The sequence below is a fragment of the Apium graveolens genome, chromosome 2 (genome assembly GCF_009905375.1).
Source record: "Apium graveolens cultivar Ventura chromosome 2, ASM990537v1, whole genome shotgun sequence".
In the NCBI taxonomy this organism is placed as follows: Eukaryota; Viridiplantae; Streptophyta; class Magnoliopsida; order Apiales; family Apiaceae; genus Apium; species Apium graveolens.
This window is the reverse complement of record NC_133648.1, coordinates 246,724,546-246,751,989: the sequence shown is the minus strand read 5'-3', so window position 1 is coordinate 246,751,989 and position 27,444 is coordinate 246,724,546. Positions and strand designations below refer to the sequence as shown.

The 27,444-nt window shown below is 35.1% G+C and overlaps 2 protein-coding genes across 2 annotated transcripts; both read left to right on the top strand.

Annotated features, from left to right (window-relative positions):
* The first annotated feature begins 623 nt into the window (after window positions 1–623).
* LOC141706232 (uncharacterized) lies at window positions 624–3,181 on the top strand. The gene is made up of 3 exons (XM_074509043.1): window positions 624–2,570; window positions 2,655–2,888; window positions 2,977–3,181. Exon 1 carries the CDS (start codon window positions 811–813, stop codon window positions 1,981–1,983), a length of 1,173 nt encoding a protein of 390 aa, XP_074365144.1. The 5' UTR covers window positions 624–810; the 3' UTR covers window positions 1,984–2,570; window positions 2,655–2,888; window positions 2,977–3,181.
* LOC141699211 (uncharacterized) lies at window positions 1,996–3,628 on the top strand. Its single transcript, XM_074503486.1, has 3 exons — window positions 1,996–2,570; window positions 2,655–2,747; window positions 2,977–3,628. Exons 1-3 carry the CDS (start codon window positions 1,996–1,998, stop codon window positions 3,626–3,628), a joined length of 1,320 nt encoding a protein of 439 aa, XP_074359587.1.
* Window positions 3,629–27,444: the final 23,816 nt, after the last annotated feature.

The window sequence follows — 27,444 nt, the reverse complement described above, 5'->3', positions numbered from 1 at the left end:
GCAGCGAAAACGTAAATTTAAATTTTAAAAAAACCCGAAACCCTCCACAGGATCCATGCGAAAAATAATATATAATTCATAGTTCAATATGTTTACCTTAAGAAGCTTTACGTTAATGAAAAGATGGAGGTCTTTAATGGCGATCCAAAAATGATGAACGGAGATCCTTAGCAGCTGCTCCTCAAGTGTAAAGCACTCCACCTGTATCCACCAAGAAAACGATGTAATGAAGGAGGAGGAGATGGAGAGAATTAGGGTTTTGTAAATCTTTTTGGTTTAGGCAAAAATAAGGTCTATAATAGGGTTAAATATCACTTTGGTCACTGAAGTGAGAGCCTAGTATCAAAATCTTCATTATTTTTATCGGGGTCTCTAATGTACCACTCTAGTGGCGAATAATGACAACGCCGTTAGATTGACCAGTTGATTTAACAGAAAAATTAACGACGTCAAAGTGGAGAGTACGTGGCAACATCGTGGCAGATACTTGGCGTATGACGTGTTCTAAATATATATTAATAAATTAAATAATAGTTATATGTATAATATATCCTAATAATTTAACATAACAGAGATAAAAGAATTGGGGATTAAAAACCCTAATTGCTCAATTGCTCTTGAAGAAAACTCAATTGACCATCGATTCAACTGCAAATCTGCTTCGATCTTGCTCGTAAATCTTCTTCAGTGAGAGAGGTACGTTTAATCGATCTTGAACAAACTCTACGAGCCTGTATATGAACATTATGCATGTCCTTGTATATTTGTGTGATATGTGTTGATAAATAATAGTTGTTTTATGATTTATATATGTTTATTATTGAAATCGTATCTTTTTTGTTTTTGTTCTTGTGTTTAATTGACAGTATGGATTCATCGGTTACTATTTACATACATCACCATGGGGATTTTGAACATAAACCTAAACCAAAGTATGTAGGCGGTGATGTAGAAGTTATACCTGGCTTTGACCCTGACTTGTTTTTGTTTAGAGACTTGGATGATTTTGCTGTTAAATGTGGTTATGCAAAATCTGACTTAGTGTATTTTAAAAATGATGGTCTGACTTTTGAAAGTGGTATGAGACTTTTGTATGATGATAGTACTGTGAGAGCTATGGTAGACATTCATAAACCAATTGGTAAAATTAATTTGTATATTGATCACTATGATGTGGATGAGGTAATTGATAATCAGGAAGATGAAAATGATAATGAGGGAGGGGAATATGGTAATAAGGGAAGGGAAAATGAAAATCAAGGAGGGGAAAATGGTATCCAGGGAGGGGAAGATGGTAATGAGGGAAGTGGGGATGATAGTGATCCTGATGATCCAGAATATGGTTATGAGGGAGATGATGTAGAGACTGAGAGTGATGAATCTGAAGATGAGAAAGGCTATGATTCTTTCTGTGACAGTGATGAAGAGTTGAGAGAGTTTAGAGAGAAAAAGAAAAAATATAAGGATTCCTTGAAGCAGAATCATGGTAATCTTCTTGAAGTTAGAGAGAAAGTGATGAGTTTAAGTGATGAATCTGAGTATGCTTCTGATGAGCTAAGGTCGGATTCATCTTCCAGTGAAGATGAAAATCACAAAATTGGCTATGTTGGCCCTCCCAACCCCAAGATCAAGAAAAGAAAAAGAAATAGTGTGAAATATGGGCAAAAGAGTGACACAATAAAATGGGAGGTTGGAATGAAATTTGCAAGCATGGCAGAGTTTAGAGATGCTGTTAGGCAATATGGAGTTATGGAGAGAAGAGGAGTCCAGTTTATAATAAATGATGCACAGAGATGTCAAGTTAGTTGTGAAGCTGAATGCAAGTTCTACATTTGGTGCAGTAAAGACAAAGATTCAGACAACTGCACTATCAAGACCTTATTTGATGAGCATAACTGCAGTAAGCCATACACAAATAAGCTTGCTAGTGTGAAATATCTGACAGAGTTGTATGGGGACAGGATAAGAAAAAATCCACAATGAAAAGTGAAGGAAATGGCAGAGGCTATCAAGCTGGAGTTGGAGATAGAGGTTCCTAGGATTAAGATTTTAAGGGTGAGAAAGGCTTCACTAGAGGGTGTACATGAGGCATTGAAAGACCATTACTCAAGATTAAGGGACTTTGCACATGAGATTCTTACCAGCAACCCTAAAAATACAGTGCAGATTAGGACCACAAGGCTGAATGAGGGTGATTCCAATAAGTTTAAAAGAATCTACCTTTGTTATCATGCTTTAAAGGAAGGCTGGAAGGCTGGATGCAGGCCTGTTATTGGTTTTGATGGATGTTTTTTGAAGACAATTTGTGGTGGTCAGTTGCTCTCAGCTGTGGGGAGGGATGGTAATAATCAAATGTACCCCATAGCTTATGGTGTTGTGGAAAGTGAGAATATAGAAAGTTGGAAATGGTTTACTGAGTTGCTAAGTGAAGATCTCAGTCTTGGTGATGGTTTTGGTTACACCATAATCTCAGATCAGCAGAAAGGCTTGGATAATGCACTGAAAGAGCTCCTCCCTAGAGTGGAACATAGATACTGTGCAAGACATTTATATAGTAACTTCAGGAAAAGGTTAGACATTTACATATTTTGCATCTTATCTCTTACTTACATATGAATTTTCTGTTTATATCCTGAGTTGTTTTTATTTGCTAGGTTTTCATCTCTGGCCTTGAAGAGGGCATTCTGGAATGCTTGTATGTCACCCTATCCTGCAGCACATGCAAGGGCAATGAAAGAGCTGCAAAGGTTATTAAAGCCAGCACATGAACATCTTCATAAGCTGGACCCAAAGGTTTAGACTAAGTCACATTTCAGCACATTCTGTAAGGCTGATAATGTAGAAAACAACATGAGTGAGTCATTTAATGCATGGATTATACATGAAAGGTACAAATAACTTCAACTATTTGGAACTTTTAATGTTTTCAAAATATTTTGGATAAAATATAATGATTACTGTTTTACATGTTACTAGGTACATGCCTCTGCTGACAATGATGCAAGAAATTCATTTCAAGCTATTGACAAGAATCAGATTGAATAGGGATGCTATGATCAGAAGTGATGCACAACTTTGCCCAAGAATAAAAAGAAAGCTGGACATACTTGTTACTGAATCCAGAAACTGGAGAGCTAGCTGGAATGGTGCAACCAGGTATAGTGTCAAACATGGTACAAGAGTTGTTATAGTTAACTTAGATGCAAAATCATGTGATTGTAGGAGGTATGACCTTACTGGCATACCTTGTGAACATGCCATTGCTACAATACATGATAGGAGGCATCATCCTGTGGATTATGTCTCTGATTTTTACAAGAAACACAAGTTTTTGGCATCATATAACTTCCCTCTAGAAGCACTAAAGGGAGAAGAATTCTGGGAGGTCCATTCTACTGATGAGCTTCTACCTCCAGATCTTCCAAAAAAACTAAGGGGAAGGCCAAAAAAAATGAGAAGGAAGGAGGACTGGGAAGGTGGGAATAGAGTGCAAGGATCTCAAACTGTAAGTGGTCCAGTTATGCAGAGGTATAGCAACAAAAGGGTTATGCATTGCTCCTTGTGTGGGGACTCATCTCACTGGAAGACTAATTGTCCAACCAAAAAGAATGGTGCACCACTTGATTAAGACTATGGCCAAACTTTTGAGATGGGATTTGTAGTTCTTTTGTTATGCTTTGGACCAGGAGTATGCTTTTGTTTTAAGACTATTATGCTTGCTTTTTGTATGGCTACTATAATATTTGGACCTGGCCTTATCCTAGTGGAATGGAATCTTATGGTTTTATTTTATTCTAGTATCATCTTTTCTGTAAATATTCATTACTTTGCACATGTTTTACCTTGTTTACGGACAATGACAACTTTAAGCACACTCACACACAGAAACTTATAATACGCAATGGCAATTTTAATTAAATTAACCATATCAACCAACTGCAATTTCATTAAAAAGAACCAACTACATCAACCAACTACATCAACCAACTACATCTTGTACATAAAACCAATTGCATCAGTATTACATCTACCTAACAAACAACATTATCAGGGCTACTGCAACAGCAACAAACACACACAGTTTCAAATTACTTCTAAGCCTTTCTATTTCAGCTTCCAGGTCCTTGTTTGCCTCCTCTACTTGCATCTTCTCACCCTTCACCAATCTTCTTTTTTCAACAGCTTCCTCCAGATATTCTTCAACAAGTTTCAGTTTTTCCTCCAAATACACCCTTCTGTGATTCAAATGAGTGACTACATCATAAGCCCTCCCATTAAATCCTTCATCAATCCACTCAAAGAAGTGGCAGCCTTGAACCTCCTAATTTCATAGCAAAAAAATCAAACACATTGCATATTATCAAAATTTATTTTCTAAAACCTTACATAAACGATAATATATACCTTAGGTTTTTGACATGTATAGAACCTTCTCCCTGGATTTTTCAGTGTCCAAGAAGTACTAACCCTTGCTAATCTCCCACAAAAACATTGTTGATAACCGGATTTTTTCACTGATTCAATTGAGGTGCTACCGCACGTTTTTGTGTTAGGGCTTCCACTCATCATCAACGACAGCTGCTTAATCTTCAATGAATTACACTAATTTATCCTTTCACTCCCACTATTGGATATTTGGTGTAAGAACCCTAATAATGGTATAGAAGAAGATGACTGTGGACTGTGGTTTCTATCTGTTTATTTATAACCATGTTTGTTTATAGCCGTTAACAATACACGTTACAATACACGTAACAAGTTGTTTACACTGTGTCCAACAAAGCACTGCCACGTAGATTCTTCCATTAGGTCAAGTAAATAACTTAACGGCGTTGTCATTATTCGCCACTAGAGTGGTACATTAGAGACCCCGATAAAAATAATGAAGATTTTGATACTAGGCTCTCACTTCAGTGACCAAAGTGATATTTAACCCGTCTATAATAGTATATTTATAGGCAAAATTTTCAGCTAAAAATTTTCCCATAAAATATTATTATTATTAACCCTTTATTATTCTCATTAATAATTAAAACACCTTTTAATTATTAATCCTTTTTCTAAACACTTTAGAAATAATTCTCTTTCTTGATTTAATTTCCAAAAATTAAATTCTTAATTAATAATATTAAGAACCTTTTCTTAATTAATTTATAATCAATTAAATCTCATTTAATCAATTATTAAATTTGCCAATTAATTATTTATTTCATAAATAAATAATTATTAACCATTATTAATTAATTCCTCCACCATTAAATCATTCTCTTTTATGGTGTGACCCTGTAGGTTCAATATTAAGCCGGTAGTAGAAATAAATAATAATAAAACTATTTTATCATTATTTATATAAATTCTCTAATTAATTAAATATGATTAATTAATTAATCATATTTATTTTATATCGTGAGGGATACTTCTCAGCATATCGCGACTATCCGGATAATACGAATTCACTGCTTAGAATACCAAGAACCTATTCAGTGAGTAGTTACCGTACAATTAATTCCTTCTACCCTGCAATGTCACGATTAAATACAAGGCATGAAACTTGTGTCAAGCCTATCTTATTTAATCACTTGCTTTCCCATTCACTATGCTTAGTTCTATTTAATGTAAATTAGAAACTCCTTTCTAATTTCATTCACTCTGGCCAGAGATTCCTGAACTAACATAAGTGGATCAGCATTGAACATTCTCTTCTTACACTGGAAGGGATAGATCCTTTATTGATCATACACTATCTTCGTGTACAAATTCCTATACCCAGTAGAGCCCTTATAATTGTCCCTTGAGACTAAGAACTAAACCAAAGCATAGTTCAGTGTACACAAGATGACTATGATGACCTCAAGTCTAAGGATACTTGTACAAGTATCACTATGTGAACAACTGTTGACACGTGAGTGAACTCCATCAGTTGTTCAGCTGTGTGAGTCATGTTCAGTGAACTTATTCTATAATAAGCACCTACATACTAGCTATAGTGTCACCACACAAATGTCTATGAGAACAGACATCCTTCATAATGAAGCAAGCATAGTATGTACTGATCTTTGCGGATTATTAATTACCAGTTAGTAATTCTACGACCAGGAACTATTTAAGTTTAGAGTTATCATCTTTTAGGTCTCATTATTATGATCTCATCACAATCCATAAAAAGCTTTACTCTAAACTGTGGTATATCTTATTTAAACATTTAAATAGATAGAGCCCGCAATAAAAAACAAAACAAGTCTTTTATTAATATCAATGAAATCAAAACAGATTACATAAAAGTTATTCCTAAATCCTCATACATGATTGGACTTAGGACATATCTCTTTCACTGAGTTGCTCTTCCAGAGTTAGTCCAAGTCCTGATAATCTCTCTCTCCTTTTGTAACTCAGTTTTTAGAGATTTATTCATTTTTAGCACTTCATCTCTAACATAAAAGGCATCATCTCTTTCTTTCTGAGTTTGATGGAACATGACTAACTCTTTTTCTAAATAATCATTCCTCTTTTTAAAAGCAAGATTTTCAGAAGTTAAATTCTCACATGTTAAAGTTTGATCTCTATAACTAATAAGCATGGTTTTATGATATAATCTCAACTCAGTAATATCATCGGTATGAAAGGCATAAGTTGTTTGAGGTACCTTTAACTCGGCAGCATCAGGGCTGCTATCAGCATTTTCCATCAAGGCATAGTTCTCCTCATCTTCAGAATCTGAAGTGTCTGTCCAATTTTTCTTCTTTGTGACAAGAGCCTTGCCTTTGTCACTATTTCCTTTCTTGCAGTCAGGAGATATGTGGTCTTTCTCACCACAGTTGTAGCATTTGACATTTGAGTAATCTCCTCTGTCAGACTTTCCTCCTTTACCTTCAGATTTTCTGAAGCTCTTCTTATCAGAACTTCTTCCTTTCCTGGAAAACTTTTTTCCCTTTCTGAATTTCCTGTAGGATATCTTTGTGATACCCTACACCATAAGAGCACACAATTTCATCATCTCTTCATCAGCATCTACTTCAGGTAAACTTTCAGTTTCTGAGTCATCATCATCATCAGAACTTGATGAATCTGAATCAGACTTTATGATGAGAGCCTTTCCTTTGCCTTTCTTTGAGGTGGCCACTTTAGGGGATTCCTCCTCAACTTTAAGAGCAACTATCCTTGACTTTCTTCCATGCCTCTTGCTTCTTTGATCCATCTCAAGTTCATGAGTCTTGAGCGTACCATAAATTGCATCAAGAGTAGTTTCATCGAGAGCATAGTTGTCTCTTATAGTAGTTGACTTCAAATCCCAACTCAGGAAGAGCTAAAAGGAATTTAAGATTTGAATCTTCAAGATCATATTCCTTGTCCACCAGTGACAGATCATTCAAGATTTTGACAAATCTGTCATATAAACTAGTTAATGACTCATCAGCTTTTGAGTCAAAGTGCTCATACTCTTGAGTGAGTATAGTCCTCATGTTCTTCTTGATTGCATCAGTTCCCTGACACCTTGTTTCCAAAGCATCCCATATCTCCTTTGCAGTCTTGCATTGAATTACCCTGTTTGACATGACATTATCAATAGCACTATGCAGCAAATGCCTTACCTTTGCATCCTTGGCAATAGATGAGATATCTTCAGCTATGTATTCACTTTTCTCCTTTGGTATGGTCTTTGCTGGCTGATCTGCAACCACAACAGAGAGCTTGGTTGGCTTATGTGGTCCTTCATAAATTCTGTCAAGGTATTCTGGATCTGTAGCTTTCAGAAACATAGCCATCTTTACTTTCCATATGGGATACTCGGAAGGTCTCAGTATGGGAACCCTGATAGTCTCATATCGACTGTGGGTTTGAGTCTTTGGAGTTTCTTCAGATTTAGCGGGCTTGGTTGGATTTTCTGCTTCTTCAAACATGATTGTTTTGGATCTTTACTGTATGTGTGTTAACAGATAGGCTCTGATACCACTTGTTTAGGTCACACAACACTGTAGAAGGGGTTGAATACAGTTTAAAATACAATCAAATCGATTTAGAATACTAGTAACAGAAAATAGATGTATTCGATATAATAAACTCTGTTACAATGGAATTGTTCTCTCTCAGTGATGAACAAATATCACGAGAGCTGCTAGGTTACAATGTATGATCTTCTCGATGATCGTAACACATATAGTGTAAACCTATGTATGTGTTTATATAGACACACAATTACAAGATAACTTCTAATTGATATGAAATATAATTCTCTCTCCTAAACTATATCAATCAAATATTTATATAATTCTTCTAGTCCTCTAACTCTTTCCATACATATCTTCTTCTTGTATTAGTCTCGATCTTCTTTCCTGTAAATTAGCTTCCTTCCTTAACTGTTAGTCCTCCAGTACTTAAGTTCTGATATCCATCTTCTGATATTATCTTCTGATAATCTAAGTCCTGATATCCTTAAGTCCTGACTTCCAGTAAGACATGATTCCAGTAAGAACTGATATTTCCTGTTAGTTAAGATCTGAAAACTAAACATGAAACATATTAGACATGACATCTCTGTAATAACCCTAATTTTTGGGTAATTTTTGAAACCCTTATGAACAGTATTTTTCCTGAATGAGAAAACTTTTCATGACACACTATGTAGGGGTTCTGATATGGATATTCTGAGATTTTATTAGTACTTTATTTGGGATATAAGTGTATGTAAAGATCGTCAGAATCCAAATCCGAACACTTTGATTTTTCCCGGAAATCCACTAGATACGGAAAGAATTGAGAAAAAGGTAACAGGATAAAAAGGATTTAAATTAAAGGATTATAAGAGAGGATCATAAAAAGAAATATAATGTATTGAGAAAGGATAAGGGAACCTAAGTAATAAGATCCCGGGTATGATCCCTCAAACGATAAACGAAAACGAAAGTTAAGCGAACCGTATAACAGATCAGCGGTCATTAGGCAAACAATTAGGAAGTTAATCAAAGGGATTAGAGAGGATGATGTCACCCAACCAATGAGAAGAGGACAAGGAGGGGAGGATGACATTATGAGGATGACACAAGCATGACATAGAAGGGAAGGAAGTGTGGTTGAATTATAACCACACAAAATCAAGGTTAATTAAGTCATTAACCAAAAACAACACAAAAAATCAACCAACCAAGCAAATCATTTCATTTTCATCAAACAAAACACAAAAATCTCTTTCTTCCCAAGCTAACTCTCGGCTTCTTTCTTAAAATTTGAAGATCCAAGCTCCACCACTTACTATTTAGCAAGGTAATTATCTAAGCTTCCCCATGGATAGTTACATACTTCCTATAAGTTTAAGCTTCTAATTCCAAGCCAATCTTTTTCTATAAATCAAGGAAGAAGATGGTGAATAGTAACCTTCAAGAAATAACTTTAGTTTTCTTGAATTTTTATGAAAGATTAAGGTTATACAAGCAAGGATCAAGGTTCTTTAGGCATTCAAAGCTCTTATGTTGTGTTAAAAAGCTTCAAGGAAGGTATAATCTCTTAACCAAGCTTTGTTATTGAATGTTAAGAGCATAATATGAGTATTTTAGTTCATGAGAGGCTTGATGGTTGTGTATGTAGAGATTAGTGAGTTTTGGGATGTTGTTGGATTGGTAAATGTTGTTGTTTTGATTAAAAGAACTTAAGTATGATTAAAGTTAAGCTTAGGCATAAGTATGAATGATTAAATTGAATTGGTTGGGGTTGTTATGATGTGATGAGGATGGATGTTGGTTGTATGTTGAATTTGAGGTTGATTTGGAATGGTTTTGAATGGTTTAAAATATTGGAAATCGCGTAAACATAGCCGTCGTAACGTCCGATTTTCTTTGGACTGTTTTTGTGCATAGCATTAGGACCCGAGAACCCCCTGCTAGATTATTACCACTGCCATGTTTAGATAGCTCATGTTACGAGCTTCGTTTTGATATGTAGTTCGTTCGATTCCGATGCACGGTTTAGGAGAAACGACCGTTTCAAGTAACGGCGTTTCACGAACGAAACTTTTCCCCTCGCCTTACTTTGAAACATAGGTTAAAGACCAAAAGGGTTAATTAATGTATGAAACATTTATGGTAAGTGTGTTAGGCAGTTGGTAAGACACTCGCGAAGGAATCGCTTTAAAACTCATAAAGGTTAAATTATTAAAAATGGTGGAGCCGAGGGGTACCCGAGTGACTTAAGCGAATCAGTGAGCGCAAAACAAGCGTTAGAGTCTAAGTTAGTTAAAGTATAGATTTACAAGTGATTTTGGTTTAATTCCAACTTACTTGTTGTTTATAGGTTACCAGACTCGTCCCGAGCCTTTTATCACCCCAAGTCGCTCAGGCAAGTTTTCTACCCGTTATAACTGTTGTTGTGATGAATATATGTATTTGCATTATCTTGCGATAGATGCATGTTGGTTAATTAGCAAATGATGCAATATATTGAAGCATGCTGCTATGGTATATATATATGCATGCCTGTTTCGCATTCTTTCCATATATATATCTGTTGGTTCAGTTGATAATACCTATGCTAGAGGATAGCGGTAACTTGCATATACCCTTAGTATAGGGACCCAAAGGTGAAAATATTTTCTAAAACCGGGAGTCGAGGATCCCGAGTAGATTTTGTATATATGGATATGGATATATATATATATATTTATATATATATATATATGGTTATAGTTTTCCAAACTATTAATCGAATAAGATTTATTCGATAACTTTAACTTTATTTTATTATTGAATATTATTTCGAATATTATTCGAAGGCGTATGACTCCTTTTATTTATTTATCTGAATATTATTTGAATATTCATTCGAAGGCTTATGACTCTTTTACATTATTTATTGAATATTATTTGAATATTCATTCGAAGGCTTATGACTCAGTTTATATTATTTAATGAATATTATTTGAATATTCATTTGAGGATCTATGACTCCGATTATTTGCTGAGGTATATTCTTTATTTTATTAAAGAATAAGGTGTCAATAATCAAACTTATTTTCGATTATTCAAATAAAGATAATACTTTCATATAAGTATATATTTGGTTATTTAATACTCGTTTCAAGTATAAGTTTTAATACTTCTATTTCTATTATTTTTATAAGGATTATTCTTTATGGGAATATTATTTAAATAATAATATTCAGTCATTTTCTAAATATTCTGGGGACTGATTTACTTCATTAAATCAGCTTTACTCCAAACACTCTATAAAGTGTTTTCGAGTCTTCAAATGATTTTTAAAGTCAGAGCGGATCCCAAAACTCATTTTTATATTTAAGATCTTCCTTTTTAAGGGGATTTAAATACTCGCTCAAAACCTGGGGAATCCGGCTCTGTGGTGTATTTTATATTCGCAACGAGGTTGCAGTTTTGGTAAATGAATTGATTACTTGCCCAATGTTCGGGAAGTAAGCCCATCTAATTGAGTCGGCATAAGCGACAGGCCGGGGTACGGTCTATGAAAGTGTAAGTGGCTGGGTGGCAGTCCATCAACGCGTAAGAGGCCGGGTGGCGGTCCAGCACAAGGTCCTTATGTGGCCAGGGTGATGACCGGTGGGGGATTCATCCATCTACTAGTAGAAAAGGTTACTTATTGGTATCTCTGCCTGATCAGCAAGATATCTGGTTTATGCCAAAATTCTTTTCCTTTCCAAAATTCATTGGATGTTTCAAACTCTGTTCATACTTTACATAACAGAGGTTCCAGGAAATGTTTAAAGAGATATATGTGGATATATATATCGGGACTAAATAAAGTATCTCGTAATTTTTTTTCATTCAATAATATTTCAAAGATTGAATCTATTCAAGTCTTAACTTGTGGTCTCATCTATGGGATGTTTTTTTTAAAAACTTATAATACTTTGAACGGTGGTAGTTCAAGTAGCTTTATAAATGATATAAGTGTAGTGAAGTATTGGTAACTTCATTCCTTGTTTTTACTTATATCTAGTAAGTAATTATCTTACACACGATAAAGATTCTAGTAAGTATCCATTTAGATACTTATATTATTGTTATCACTATGTATTATCTTGCGAGCTGTAAGGCTCACTCTTGCTTTATTTCTTCATCACACAACAACAGTTAGGAGAGATGGCCAGACTCCAGCAGACCCAGCGCAAGCGCGTGGGAAGCGTCCCGCGTCTTCCCGATGATGTTGTAGCTGCTATAGCTGCAGAGGTAGATCCATTGTAGTTCAGACCATCTACTTTTGAGAATCAAATTATGTATAATTATAACTTGTGGCAGATAATGGCAATTAACTGTAAATTTATCAAGTAATCATTTTGGGTTGTAATAACTTTTAAATGGTGGATTCAAAGACTTGTACTTATTTCAATTTCATCTCTGAGACTATAATGGGTTGTGGTGTGTGTTAGTATGGGGTCACGGCATGAGGTTATTTATTATTAATTAAGTGAAGTGATATTGTGGAAAGAAAGACCGTGACAACCCGGATCCCCGACCCCGGATCTGGGGGTGTTACAGAAATGGTATCAGAGCTAAGCGTTATAAACCTCAGAGATGATGGGACGTTAAGATAATAAGTTCACTAAGATAATAAGAACTCTTGCCAAGTTCATAGTCGGGCTACCTAACGTAGCACTGACAGTTAAAACCCTTATGGGAACCCTTATAGGTATCGTGATAGTAACATAGTTTGTTCTCGTATAGGGCAGCGGGGCACCAAACCTTGAGGTTCAGGACCATCAGCATGAGGATGTTTTATTATAAGTTGGAGATCAAATTGTGAATCCGATGGAGTACCCTAATGAGGGACCGGATGAGGTTCAGATAGAGAATGCTGCGGTTGAGGATGTTATTCCGGAAAGGATTGTGGCTGAGGAGGATCTCATGGAGGATCCTGATGAGAATGAAGAGAGGACCGTTGAGGAACAGATGACCGTAGTCAGGGCGACTACCAGAGCAAGAATGGCCGCGAGGGTGGCCCTAGAGGATGAAGAGTTACCAAGGGCACAAAAGTTAATGAGGGCAGAAGGAGTGGGGCCTTCCACGACCCCAATTATACCAGTATCAGACCCTCTTCCAGAGGCTCCTGTAGACATCCATGAGGTTCCACCAATTCCTGTTCCCTCCCCTGTACAGAGCCCAGCACATACTGAGGAAATGCCACCTTTATCCCCTGCACCATTGTCACCTGATACCGTGCTTGGTTATCCATTTGGATCTCCTGGGTCTGCACCACCTGCCCCCCATGGACTGCTAGATGCTACCACTCAGGCTTCTCTTATCGCTGATTATCATATGACTTTGGGTGGCCTGTCAGAGGCCCGGAATGTTAGGAGTGATCTGTTGGATCGACTTACTGCACCAAGGATTGAGGGTGGGATACTTCCGGCAGGATTAGCGTATAGCATGGAAAGGATTGAGGCTACCACCCGTGTTACAGCTAGGGGCCATCTTGAGGGTCAGGTTGATTCAGCTCTACTTGCGACTATCTTAGACCTCATCACCTCTGTGAGGGAGCAGGTTAGGGATGTCGTGCGTGCTCGCATCTCTTAGTCCATGGTAGTGTGCAGAGCCAGAGCAATCAAACAAGGGTCTCATGTAGCACCGCTTTTGGAGGATTAGCCTAAGTTATGAATGATTAGTTTTAATGACGAAATGACTATCTATGGTAGTACTTTTGGGATAGGAGCGATAAGTTCATATGATGTAATCCTCTTTAATATGTTCAGTTGGTGTACCCTCGAACAAATGGTTATGTATATATTCGTTAATTTCAGTTTAGATCAGTTTGATTGTGATAAATCACATTGTTAATTGCTCTATTAACACTTAAGAGAGTGTCATGAAGTTTATCGAACTTAAGAATTCATAATTTGCAATCGTGCAAGGACTAAACGAGGGGAAGACTTAAGCAAAGTAAGTAAGACAAATATCCGGAGATTCTCAAAATTTTCCAAGTAATATGCCCCCACAAGGAATAAGATTAAGGGCAAACCTTGAACGTGATAATCAGGGAGGTCGCAATTAAGATATAAAGAACCCGGAATATAATAAAGTGGAAAATGAAGATTTTAAATTAAAAGATGACTCCAATTATGGGGAGTAGGAAGAAATATTTAGACTGAGGAAACAAAAGTCGAGTAAGGAAAGGAGACCCGAGATGGTACCCCTATACGGCAATTCATGGATGTCTAAAGAGAACTTAGACTATTATCCCCAACCACCACCCTGAGGAGACAGTGCGGTGGGAAATTCTTTCAGGACCTTTAAATCGCTAAGCTCTCAGAGTTCCAAGGAACAAGCTGACCCAGTCAAGGCAAGAGCCTGGCTAAAGGAAATATAGGAATCATTTGAGATTCTAAATGATTGACGAATCACAAAAGACTGTTTTTATCACTTACCCTCCTAAGAGAGAGACCATCCGCCGGTGAAAGGCCAAGGAAGGCACGGAGCAAGAGATTATAATAAACTGATTTAAGTTCAGTCAATTGTTTTCGGGAAAGTAATTCCCAAAGATAAGGAGATAGTATAAAAGCTTTAGAGCCAGAACAAAGGCAGACGAGTATGATAAATTATGAATCTAAGTTGTAAAAGTTATCAAGATTCGTTCTGAGGACACGAATCCAGAATGACGGGATGTTTGAAATCAATGCTTAAGTTGTGTTGGTTCAAAAAAAAACTGATAAGAGAAAGGAAAATAAAAAGAAACTGAAGTGGAAAGGAATACGAGGGCAATAGAGTTGAGGTATGATAAGGGAGTTGGGTATGAGGAAACCCTAAAGACTTGTAGCAATAGAAATAGAAAAGTATGTAATCGTCAGGATGAGGGTGATTCACCATGAGTTAAAATAGATGGTTGAAGGTGTAAAAGATACATATATTTTATCCCCTGTAAGTTGGGAGGATTCGAGGAAACCTTTAGATAGTTCGAAGGATAAATAATAAGACGCGGATAGACTAAGGAGACAAGAAAGTAAGAAAGTAGGAAAGTTGGATGAAGGAAGTGACCTTCAATAATGTGAAATGTAAGACCGGTGGCTCGATACCCAGAAAGGGAGGCGCCAGGTATAAGAGATATCCCAACATTGAGGTGACTGTTGAGATAAACAACGAAAGTAAATAAGGAATTATTAAGAAGAGGTTCACGTTGAACACGACCAATATCTTCCAGAACATCCTTGTTATCGTTACCAAATTAGGCAAGACAAGCGGATAACCGTTGCTATCTTTTGGAGGCCATATTGATTGACCCCATTTTGAATACAGATGTTATGGTGGAATTAGACATATACTATCAAGGTGGGAATGATTGAATAAGACACCCTTATCAGGGATATATGACTTGATTTATCCATGGAAGGATGCAGGTACCTTTTAAAGGTGGAATTAAGGATAGAACATCGGTAACTTAAAATGAATCCTAGGGGAATGCATAAAGGTTGGCATTTCACCCTTAATAGGGACAGTATGAGTTTTGACAGGATAAATTGGAAAGGGTTAAGGTAACAACAACCTTTAAGGATCAGTGGAGAATTTTTTTCAGAAGTATATAGACAATGGTTCTAGTAATAGTGAATGGTATTTTGATATGCCCTGTATCTAGGGAATACAGGAGGAACGATTGAAGGATAACCTTAGAGGTTTTACAAGGAGAAAGGTAATATTCAAAATTCTCAAGAATAAAAATGTTGATAAAAGAAAAATGACGTAATTATAATGATGCCAAGTGGGGCACGTGTTAAACCACGAGAAATTATGGATCGAACCAGTAATGGTCGAAATTGTTCAGGGTAATTAGGACTTAAGATAAAAAAAAAATGTTCTAAGTATGATTGAGAGTCAGTCTTGACAGTGATTAGCCTCTAAAGACTGAGGCAATAACTTATGGAAAAAAATGGTGATATTTTTTTTCCCATCTGATTTTAAGGAAAACATCTTCACTCAAGCAGTGATCGGAAATAAGGTAGAAAATTTATTTGGAGGTGGTTAAAATGACATTGACTGTAAGGAAATTTTACTATCAGGAAAGGCCAAAGAGGTGGCCGACACTTTAAAGGTAAGTGGATAATTATAGGCGCGTGTGCCAAAAGAATACAGTGATGATGGTTAAAAATGTGAAGGTTGAATTATGGTTTAGAAGATTGACATTCCTTCTGATGACTGTGCAATACCCAACCGTAATAGTAGTTGGTAAAGGTTTAATTCGTGTAATCGCCATGAACGGGCTATCTATCTTAGAAGGTCCTATCTTGAGATAAGCCAGGACCATGTTTCAAAAAGGACTAGATGAACCTTTGAGTTAAGTCTTCTATTTAAGGCATATGATTAAGAATGGTATTAACCTGCTATCGTTGCTTTGATTGAAACTCTTCTGCACTTTTATCTGCTTCATGTCATGAAAGTACGTTAGAGTTTGGAGTGTTCTTCATGAATTGTGATTGGTGGTTATGTTAACTCCTTAAGAGAATTAGATACGAGATGTATGGACTCCGTATGGTTAGCTATTAAGACTTCATGGAAAATGAATGACTACAGTAGGTCAGTGGTGGACCATAGTAAGGCAGCAATGATTCTGCGAGTAATGAGCTGATTACAACCGTGAGAGTTGTATTGGAATGGGTGTTGAGATTGAGTACCACTAATCGGGTCGTGGTAGTGTATAAGTTATCATTGATAGACTAATTAAGTAGAGTATCTACCTATTGAATATTTATTCTTTCTTATCAATAGAGAGTCGTATTACTATACGAGGAAGGTTGCAGTGCAAGCATAGAATCCGAGTAACGGTGATATATAGAAGGAGGTCCCAGATTCGATTTTTGATGTCGAAAGAGTTTCAAAGGTGATTATGTATAAGCTCGAGGAAGAGCATGGGTCCATAGAATGATGGACGGAATGGCGAAAATATTTAGGCATGGGAAATACGATGCTATAATACTTGATGCTGATAAAAATACGTTTATGTTTTGTTCTCCTATGACAAACCTCTATAGTTCAGAGGTAAGTTCCAAGCCAGATATTTTGTGGCAGTATATTTTTCATATATACAATTCTCTTCAATTCGTTCTTTTCTCTTCTTTTCATTTCATGTAAGCTGAGAAGAACAACCCTTCCAGAAAGGGGAGGTATTGTCGAATGACTATCTATCTGTGTGATAGAAGCCTAGTAGGATACCATCTATTGTTTAATTGCTTGTCAAGTACTAAAGGCTGGCCACCTTCTGTACTAACTATGCGATATAACAAGTGTTCATGATCATAGTGATCTCTCAACAAATTCCTTTACTTCTATATGATTGATCAACTTTGGGAAATAGAAACAGCTGAAAAAAAAGAGTAATAAAGTTGTGGTAGCATTCGGAATGGAAACACATTCGTAATACTAAGGTTGACGTGGTTATTAAAAGGTTATAGAACGCTAGCGAGCAAAAGTATAACCAGTATAATATTAGGAACGGAAGGTAATAGCGATTACGAACTGGAAAAGAATGGGTATTAAGAAGCAAAAGCTATAATGCTAGAAGCTATAATGAGAGTCTGTGCAATAGACTTGAAAGAAATTGGAATGATCACATAACGCGGATTGAGTTTTCTTACGACAATAGATCATATGTCAGTATTAAGATATCGCCTTATGAGATCCTTGAGGGAAGACAATGTCGATCTCCCTTATGTTAGGATGAAGTTGTAGAGCGCAAGATGCTCGGACCCGCAGTAGTCCAAAGGATCAAGGATATAATAGATCTAATCAGAGGACGGCTGGTAGTAACCCAAGATGGACATAAGAAGTATGTTGATTTGACACGAAAGGACAAAGAATAGGAAGTAGGGGACCTAGTGTTGTTAAAGGTATCCCCTTGGAAACCCTTGGAAAGGATTGATGAGATTCGGAAAGAAAGGAAAGCTAAGTCTACAATTTGTTGGACCCTTGGATATATTAAGACGTTGGGAAGTTAGCATATGAGCTAGCCCTACCCCCGAACCTGTAGCAAGTTCATAACGTGTTCCACGTATCAATGTTAAGGAAGTGTAATTCGGATGCCAGTCAAATAGGGGCATATGAGCGCATAGACATGCAACCAGACGTAACCTATATGGACCAACCAGGAAGGGTATAGATTAAGAAGGAACGAGTGCTTAGGAGAAGGGTTATCAAACTAGTAAGAGTTTGATGGTAGAACCACAATGTGGGAAAATTGACTTGAGAGTTAGAAAGTGCAATACTAAGAAAGTATCCCTATTCATTTCTATCTGATTCCGGGACGGAATCCTTTTAAGGAGGGGAGACTGTAATAACCCCAATTTTTGGGTAATTTTTGAAACCCTTATGAATAGTGTTTTTGCTGAATGAGAAAACTTTTCATGACACACTATGTAGGGGTTCTGATATGGATATTCTGAGATTTTATTAGTACTTTATATGGGATATAAGTGTATGTAAAGATCGTCAGAATCCAAATCCGAACACTTTGATTTTTCCCGGAAATCCACTAGATACGGAAAGAATTGAGAAAAAGGTAACAGGATAAAAAGGATTTAAATTAAAGGATTATAAGAGAGGATCATAAAAAGAAATATAATGTATTGAGAAAGGATAAGGGAACCTAAGTAATAAGATCCCGGGTATGATCCCTCAAACGATAAACGAAAACGAAAGTTAAGCGAACCGTATAACAGATCAGCGGTCATTAGGCAAACAATTAGGAAGTTAATCAAAGGGATTAGAGAGGATGATGTCACCCAACCAATGAGAAGATGACAAGGAGGGGAGGATGACATCATGAGGATGACACAAGCATGACATAGAAGGGAAGGAAGTGTGGTTGAATTATAACCACACAAAATCAAGGTTAATTAAGTCATTAACCAAAAACAACACAAAAAATCAACCAACCAAGCAAATCATTTCATTTTCATCAAACAAAACACAAAAATCTCTTTCTTCCCAAGCTAACTCTCGGCTTCTTTCTTAAAATTTGAAGATCCAAGCTCCACCACTTACTATTTAGCAAGGTAATTATCTAAGCTTCCCCATGGATAGTTACATACTTCCTATAAGTTTAAGCTTCTAATTCCAAGCCAATCTTTTTCTATAAATCAAGGAAGAAGATGGTGAATAGTAACCTTCAAGAAATAACTTTAGTTTTCTTGAATTTTTATGAAAGATTAAGGTTATACAAGCAAGGATCAAGGTTCTTTAGGCATTCAAAGCTCTTGTGTTGTGTTAAAAAGCTTCAAGGAAGGTATAATCTCTTAACCAAGCTTTGTTATTGAATGTTAAGAGCATAATATGAGTATTTTAGTTCATGAGAGGCTTGATGGTTGTGTATGTAGAGATTAGTGAGTTTTGGGATGTTGTTGGATTGGTAAATGTTGTTGTTTTGATTAAAAGAACTTAAGTATAATTAAAGTTAAGCTTAGGCATAAGTATGAATGATTAAATTGAATTGGTTGGGGTTGTTATGATGTGATGAGGATGGATGTTGGTTGTATGTTGGATTTGAGGTTGATTTGGAATGGTTTTGAATGGTTTAAAATATTGGAAATCGCGTAAATATAGCCGTCGTAACGTCCGATTTTCTTTGGACTGTTTTTGTGCATAGCATTAGGACCCGAGAACCCCCTGCTAGATTATGACCACTGCCATGTTTAGATAGCTCATGTTACGAGCTTCGTTTTGATATGTAGTTCGTTCGATTCCGATGCACGGTTTAGGAGAAACAACCGTTTCAAGTAACGGCATTTCGCGAACGAAACTTTTCCCCTCGCCTTACTTTGAAACATAGGTTAAAGACCAAAAAGGGTTAATTAATGTATGAAACATTTATGGTAAGTGTGTTTGGCAGTTGGTAAGACACTCGCGAAGGAATCGCTTTAAAACTCGTAAAGGTTAAATTATTAAAAATGGTGGAGCCGAGGGGTACCCGAGTGACTTAAGCGAATCAGTGAGCGCAAAACAAGCGTTAGAGTCTAAGTTAGTTAAAGTATAGATTTACAAGTGATTTTGGTTTAATTCCAACTTACTTGTTGTTTATAGGTTACCAGACTCGTCCCGAGCCTTTTATCACCCCAAGTCGCTCAGGAAAGTTTTCTACCCGTTATAACTGTTGTTGTGATGAATATATGTATTTGCATTATCTTGCGATAGATGTATGTTGGTTAATTAGCAAATGATGCAATATATTGAAGCATACTGCTATGGTATATATATATGCATGCCTGTTTCGCATTCTTTCCATATATATATCTGTTGGTTCAGTTGATAATACCTATGCTAGAGGATAGCGGTAACTTGCATATACCCTTAGTATAGGGACCCAAAGGTGAAAATATTTTCTAAAACCGGGAGTCGAGGATCCCGAGTAGATTTTGTATATATGGATATGGATATATATATATATTTATATGGTTATAGTTTTCCAAACTATTAATCGAATAAGATTTATTCGATAACTTTAACTTTATTTTATTATTGAATATTATTTCGAATATTATTCGAAGGCGTATGACTCCTTTTATTTATTTATCTGAATATTATTTGAATATTCATTCGAAGGCTTATGACTCTTTTACATTATTTATTGAATATTATTTGAATATTTATTCGAAGGCTTATGACTCAGTTTATATTATTTAATGAATATTATTTGAATATTCATTTGAGGATCTATGACTCCGATTATTTGCTGAGGTATATTCTTTATTTTATTAAAGAATAAGGTGTCAATAATCAAACTTATTTTCGATTATTCAAATAAAGATAATACTTTCATATAAGTATATATTTGGTTATTTAATACTCGTTTCAAGTATAAGTTTTAATACTTCTACTTCTATTATTTTTATAAGAATTATTCTTTATGGGAATATTATTTAAATAATAATATTCAGTCATTTTCTAAATATTCTGGGGACTGATTTACTTCATTAAATCAGCTTTACTCCAAACACTCTATAAAGTGTTTTCGAGTCTTCAAATGATTTTTAAAGTCAGAGCGGATCCCAAAACTCATTTTTATATTTAAGATCTTCCTTTTTAAGGGGATTTAAATACTCGCTCAAAACCTGGGGAATCCGGCTCTGTGGTGTATTTTATATTCGCAACGAGGTTGCAGTTTTGGTAAATGAATTGATTACTTGCCCAATGTTCGGGAAGTAAGCCCATCTAATTGAGTCGGCATAAGCGACAGGCCGGGGTACGGTCTATGAAAGTGTAAGTGGCTGGGTGGCAGTCCATCAACGCGTAAGAGGCCGGGTGGCGGTCCAGCACAAGGTCCTTATGTGGCCAGGGTGATGACCGGTGGGGGATTCATCCATCTACTAGTAGAAAAGGTTACTTATTGGTATCTCTGCCTGATCAGCAAGATATCTGGTTTATGCCAAAATTCTTTTCCTTTCCAAAATTCATTGGATGTTTTCAAACTCTGTTCATACTTTACATAACAGAGGTTCCAGGAAATGTTTAAAGAGATATATATGTGGATATATATATATCGGGACTAAATAAAGTATCTCGTAATTTTTTTTCATTCAATAATATTTCAAAGATTGAATCTATTCAAGTCTTAACTTGTGGTCTCATCTATGGGATGTTTTTTTTTAAAAAACTTATAATACTTTGAACGGTGGTAGTTCAAGTAGCTTTATAAATGATATAAGTGTAGTGAAGTATTGGTAACTTCATTCCTTGTTTTTACTTATATCTAGTAAGTAATTATCTTACACACGATAAAGATTCTAGTAAGTATCCATTTAGATACTTATATTATTGTTATCACTATGTATTATCTTGCGAGCTGTAAGGCTCACTCTTGCTTTATTTCTTCATCACACAACAACAGTTAGGAGAGATGGCCAGACTCCAGCAGACCCAGCGCAAGCGCGTGGGAAGCGTCCCGCGTCTTCCCGATGATGTTGTAGCTGCTATAGCTGCAGAGGTAGATCCATTGTAGTTCAGACCATCTACTTTTGAGAATCAAATTATGTATAATTATAACTTGTGGCAGATAATGGCAATTAACTGTAAATTTATCAAGTAATCATTTTGGGTTGTAATAACTTTTAAATGGTGGATTCAAAGACTTGTACTTATTTCAATTTCATCTCTGAGACTATAACGGGTTGTGGTGTGTGTTAGTATGGGGTCACGGCATGAGGTTATTTATTATTAATTAAGTGAAGTGATATTGTGGAAAGAAAGACCGTGACAACCCGGATCCCCGACCCCGGATCTGGGGGTGTTACAATCTCAAATATATCCAACATCTTTTATTCCAGTTCGAGCTGTCTTCCACAGATGCTCTACTAAGTGGACAAACTTCTGATCCATCAGTATTTGTGGAGACCCTGGCTTCATATAAGTTACCATGTCTTACACCAGTCATTATAATCTTGCCATCAGACTTACTGACAACTTCACAATATTCCTCATAAAAATTCACTAGGTAACCTCTATCACAGATCTGACTCACACTGATCAAATTATGCTTGAGTCCTGCAACCAGAGCTACATCTTCAATGATGATATTTCCAAGTTTGATTTTACCATATCCCATTATTTTTCCTAAATTGTCATCTCCATAAGAAACACTTAGGCCATCCTTCTTCTTAAACTCTGATAACATGAACTTGTAACCAGTCATGTGTCCTGAGCATCCACTGTCCAAGACTAGATAATTTCTCATGTTACCCTGCAATCAGTTTTTAAATCAATTAGTATTTTTAAGGACCCAGACTTGCTTGGATCCTTTGGCCTTTTTAAGTTTATTAACATATGCAGCAGAAGACTTCATATCAGAGTTTATGTTAACATTCTTATTATCGGTATTTACACATGCAGAAACAGTTTTTACTTTATTTAATAAAGAGGGTTTTAGCTCATAATATTCGTAATATAAAGTGTGATACTCTTTACATGTATAAATAGAGTGTCACACACTACCACAATGAAAACTAGGATTTTGTGGTTTATATTTAACTATCTATTCCTAAACTCTGATTTGGGAGGAACAATATTTATTTCTTTATTCTTCCTGCAAGAATTAGAAAGATGATTATAACTACCACAGTTCAAGCATGTCTTTCTAGGTGCATTGGGAATAGTTTTATAAGTACCATTTTCATTAACACCCACTTTACCATTCTTGTTTTTCCTAGGCTTTTTCTCCTTATCTTTCATGTGTAATTCCTTCATCTTTTGTTGAAGCTGTTTCTGAGTCATTAAACCAATATTTATTGATCTTGTGTGAACTTGTTCACTCTTATCAGTATTTAAGTTTGATCTAGGTGTTGAGGTTGAACCTACCTCATGAATTGACTTAAGCATCAACACTTGAATTAAACTTAATGGATTTCAACTGAACTTTGTTCAGTATAACCTAATGATCAGTATTACACTACGCCATAGATGGCATATCACAATGGTTTAATCATGCGTGTTACAAAATTATGTTACCTTAGGTATGCTCATCTTAGCCTACCGCAACATAGTATTTTTTATGTTACCATAGCCTCTGTAACATGTTACTATAGCTTCAAAGTGTTACATATGGTAACATGTGGAAACTTATGTTACAATAGGGTGTTAATGGATAAAAAAAGTAACATTTTACAAATAATTAAATATATATATTTATTTAACTTGAAAATTAATCAATTTTGATAATATAATTAAGCAATAATATTAATATTATCTAAGATTGATAAAATATTTTTTATTGTTAATTTTGTAAATTGTACTAATTAGTAGCTGATAATTTTTTATTAATAAAAAATTTGAGCACTATTTAAACTTAAAAGTTAATTAAAAAAAATTAAAAAAAAATGTGAAAGTTTGGACTCTCGTTGGGCTCAATCAGGCGAGCTCTCACCTTTCAATTGAAATCGATTAGCTTAATGAGTATATCTAGGTACACCAAAAAGGCCCATTCTCAACTCCACGGCGTAGATCTGAGGAGTTTGGAAAATCCTAGAATTTCTTTACTCTCTCTCTCTCAAAATATTTCCCCTCTCTCTCGTCAATTTCACAATTAGGTACTCTCTCTCTCTCATTTGTCTCTCTCTTGATCTTATACTCTGCTTTTGTAACTGTTGTTTTTATGTTTTTTCAGATCTTTACTACATTTTTCGTATATGAACTGTGATTCTTTTGATCTATATTTTAGTAACTATTGCAAGATTTATGTGTATATGACCTTGATTTATGGATTTATATATATATATATATATATATATATATATATATATATGTGTGTGTGTGTGTGTGTGAAAGACTTGATTTAGTGTTTTTATCGTGTAAAGTTATGTTCTTTCTGTATCTGTTTAATACTTTATTGAGGGGAAAACGATGGTTTGTAGATAAAAGATGATCAAATTTGTGTCTTTACGCTTTTCGATCTCTTTTTCGAAAGTGTGTAAATGTACTATGTATTATTTGTGGTTAAGCTTTAAAATTGGCGAGAATTGTTAATTGGGATTTTGTTACGATAACAGGGAATTTTGCAATTTTGTGTGAGATATAGCTATTTTTACACAAATCCTAGAATGGGACATTACAGATTTTACTTTTTATTAAACAGAAGGAGTTGTTCTAAAATCTTATCATTCTCTCTACTATCAGCTAATCTTGAAAATATTTTTGAGCCTGTTTTCCGCTGGGATTTACACTCTTATCATCCTCTTTAAAGAACGATCCTCCGTCATTATGATATCATATTTACTTTGATATTTAAAGCCCGGATACTTCCGATTATGAGCTCCTTGTTTTCCAATTCCTACAAGAAAACATTAGAACTAATTATATGAACTTTCAATTTAATTCTAAAATACATGATGTATAGGGATAAAAACCATTATAATAATCATAAAGAAATTTTTTACCATTCATTTATTAATAAAACCAAATTTGATGTATAAAGCTTTAGTCCTTCCAATAAATAGATCATTCTTTCCTACAATAGAACATCAAAATCTATTGAATAAAATTCTAACTTAATGCAAAAACACACAATAAAGAGGTATATAATCATATTAATTATCAATTAAGGAATATTTATCACTTATAATTGAGATGAAGTTGTCATGTATGCTTAGTTGCTTAATATTTTTTCTGAAGTCGGTATTTCTTTGTTGTTTCCTGGTACTGATGTGATTGGTCAATCATTCTAAGACTATATTTGTGTGTATGTTATGGTTTTGATTTATTTTGTACAAAGTCAGTGACGACAATCAAGATCATTAAGAATCTCCAAGTTTGTTTAAATTTTCATTCGGCTGTTAAGATATTTTATGAGATTTGTAAATGGGAGATTATCGCTACTGATCGGAACTGCTGTCACCATTTTAGAGATGGTTCTTTTTCATGCAAAGGCTGCTTTTAAAAATAGCTTATTTCTATGTGAGTGCTTATGAAAGCTTTGTTGTTTCTCTGTGAGTGCTTGTTATAATTTTTGGGTTTTAAGTATTGTTGTGAATTATTATTTTATGGGTTTTTGATTTTGGAGAATTATGTCATAGTAATGTGTTTAGTGATTTGCTAACTGGTTTGTGTTGTTTCCAGTGCAGATTTGCAGTTGAAATTTGATTAGCGGAAACTAGTAGATTTGAGTAAAAATTATCAAAGGAAATCTGTCTACATGCTTAGGATATCGGATAATCATACATCGAAAACATCTTTATAAAAGTTTACACTAGCAGCTGCAGATGCTAGAAATTTAGCCTGTAAAAATTATCAAAGGATATATGTCTACATGCTAGAGTTTAGAAGATTGTTTTGTAGTTCTGTAAATATTTTTTGTAGGAAACGAAAAATGAACATGTTATCTTCATTGTAGCCTGTTAGTTTATATTCATGTTAATATTATCAGCTTAGTACTTTGTTCACGATCTAAATATTAATTTCTGCTTTAGAATTTTATCTTTTTGAACTATACAAATAGTGTATAACACTTCAGTTGTTTATTCTCGTTCTTTCTAATTATAAAAGTAAGGGGCCTTAATTTTTTGATGTAATAGATTAACTATTTGGTTCTTGAAATCATTAGTCAATAGAATGGAAGAGACAAATAGAACTTGTGTATCTAAATTATAATCTATTCGGTTGTTAATGACCTTTTTGACGGAACAACAGGAAACTGCTAAACTATTTAAATTTACTTAACAGTGTGATCTTGTTTATCTAACGCAGTGTTCATAATGCTTGATGTTGAAACCTTTTGCAGTCCGGAGTTCAGTGTGTTCAGTTGGATGAATCTATGTCTATCACTACACCATAAAATGCCTACTGTAACACCAAAAAAATATTACATTAGGGGGTAAAAATGTTGCTCTTGCCCCACTTTTAAGCTAAGGTAACATTTTCTTAAAGATAGGTTTTTCCATGTTGCCTTAGGGGTCTAAGGTAACATCTTTGGTGCCTAAGGCAACATTGTGTTTTAACTTGTTTATATGTTGTCTTAGCTTGCTAATGCAACAGAAAGAGAGATCAGTTGTAACTTGTTTTTTATGTTACCTTAGAGTTTTAAAATGTTTTTAAAAAGTGTGCCCTCGGGGGGACCCACTAGCTGACATGGCAAGTGTGGGACCCACAGTGCTGAGTTATCTTGATGACGTGGCAAGTGAGCTCATAGATCCTAATGTAACACTTTGAAAAGCTGTTGTAACACTATAACTAGCCTAATAAAATGTTTTAAATATACTATGGTAATAGTTTATGAGGCTATTGTAATACTTTAGCACAAAAAATTGAAATGCTTATTTTGTAAACTGAAGAATCCCAATTATACAAATTCATAACTGCAAAAAATGCATCCAACCCAAATATTAAACTAGTTCACATTCTTTACTTAACAACAGCCAAAAATTATAAATTTTAAAAACTACTACTAGAAGCTAATGCTTGAATTTGCCTCACTTTCTCCTCGACTCCACCATCCGGACATTTTCCTTGCAGAGAAGAGTTTTCTTTTAGGTGAGAAGCCAAAAATATCATGAAGAACTTCGTTGTCCTGTTTCCATGAAAGTACTTTGTAATAAGAACCTTTAATCATTTATAACTCAACAGAACAGCCAACAAAATCACCTGCAAGAAAATGCAAGAAAATCACCTGCAAGAAAATGCTTCAGAATATTAAGCTATTCAAGGCAAGCAGAAATGAGGTCTGAGAAAATATAGAGATTAACAGATCAAGAAAACTTATTTCTTATAATTAACAGCAAACTATAGTACAACATTAATCCACAAACTAAAAAAGATAACTTGTTTCTTATAATTAGTTGCAAACTTATAGTACAAATGATATAGGCAAAACAGATATTCTTTAAAGTAAATGTTATTTGCTTGTGGGGGTTCAACAAGAATCTGTTTTTGGCAACAAATTACAGTTGAATCAATCAACATATAAAGGCTAACAGGTAAGTCAGTTTTTCTTACACATCAACCAAACCAGGCATTACAACAGCCTCCCATC

Excerpts from the sequence above, each read along its gene's own strand:
- LOC141706232 (XM_074509043.1), top strand. The coding sequence starts at position 811 with ATGTTTATTATTGAAATCGTATCTTTTTTGTTTTTGTTCTTGTGTTTA.
- LOC141699211 (XM_074503486.1), top strand. The coding sequence starts at position 1,996 with ATGGCAGAGGCTATCAAGCTGGAGTTGGAGATAGAGGTTCCTAGGATT. Across the intron at positions 2,571-2,654 it reads TATAGTAACTTCAGGAAAAG|GTTTTCATCTCTGGCCTTGA; the intron begins GTTAGACATTTA and ends TTTATTTGCTAG. Across the intron at positions 2,748-2,976 it reads GCAATGAAAGAGCTGCAAAG|GTACATGCCTCTGCTGACAA; the intron begins GTTATTAAAGCC and ends ACATGTTACTAG.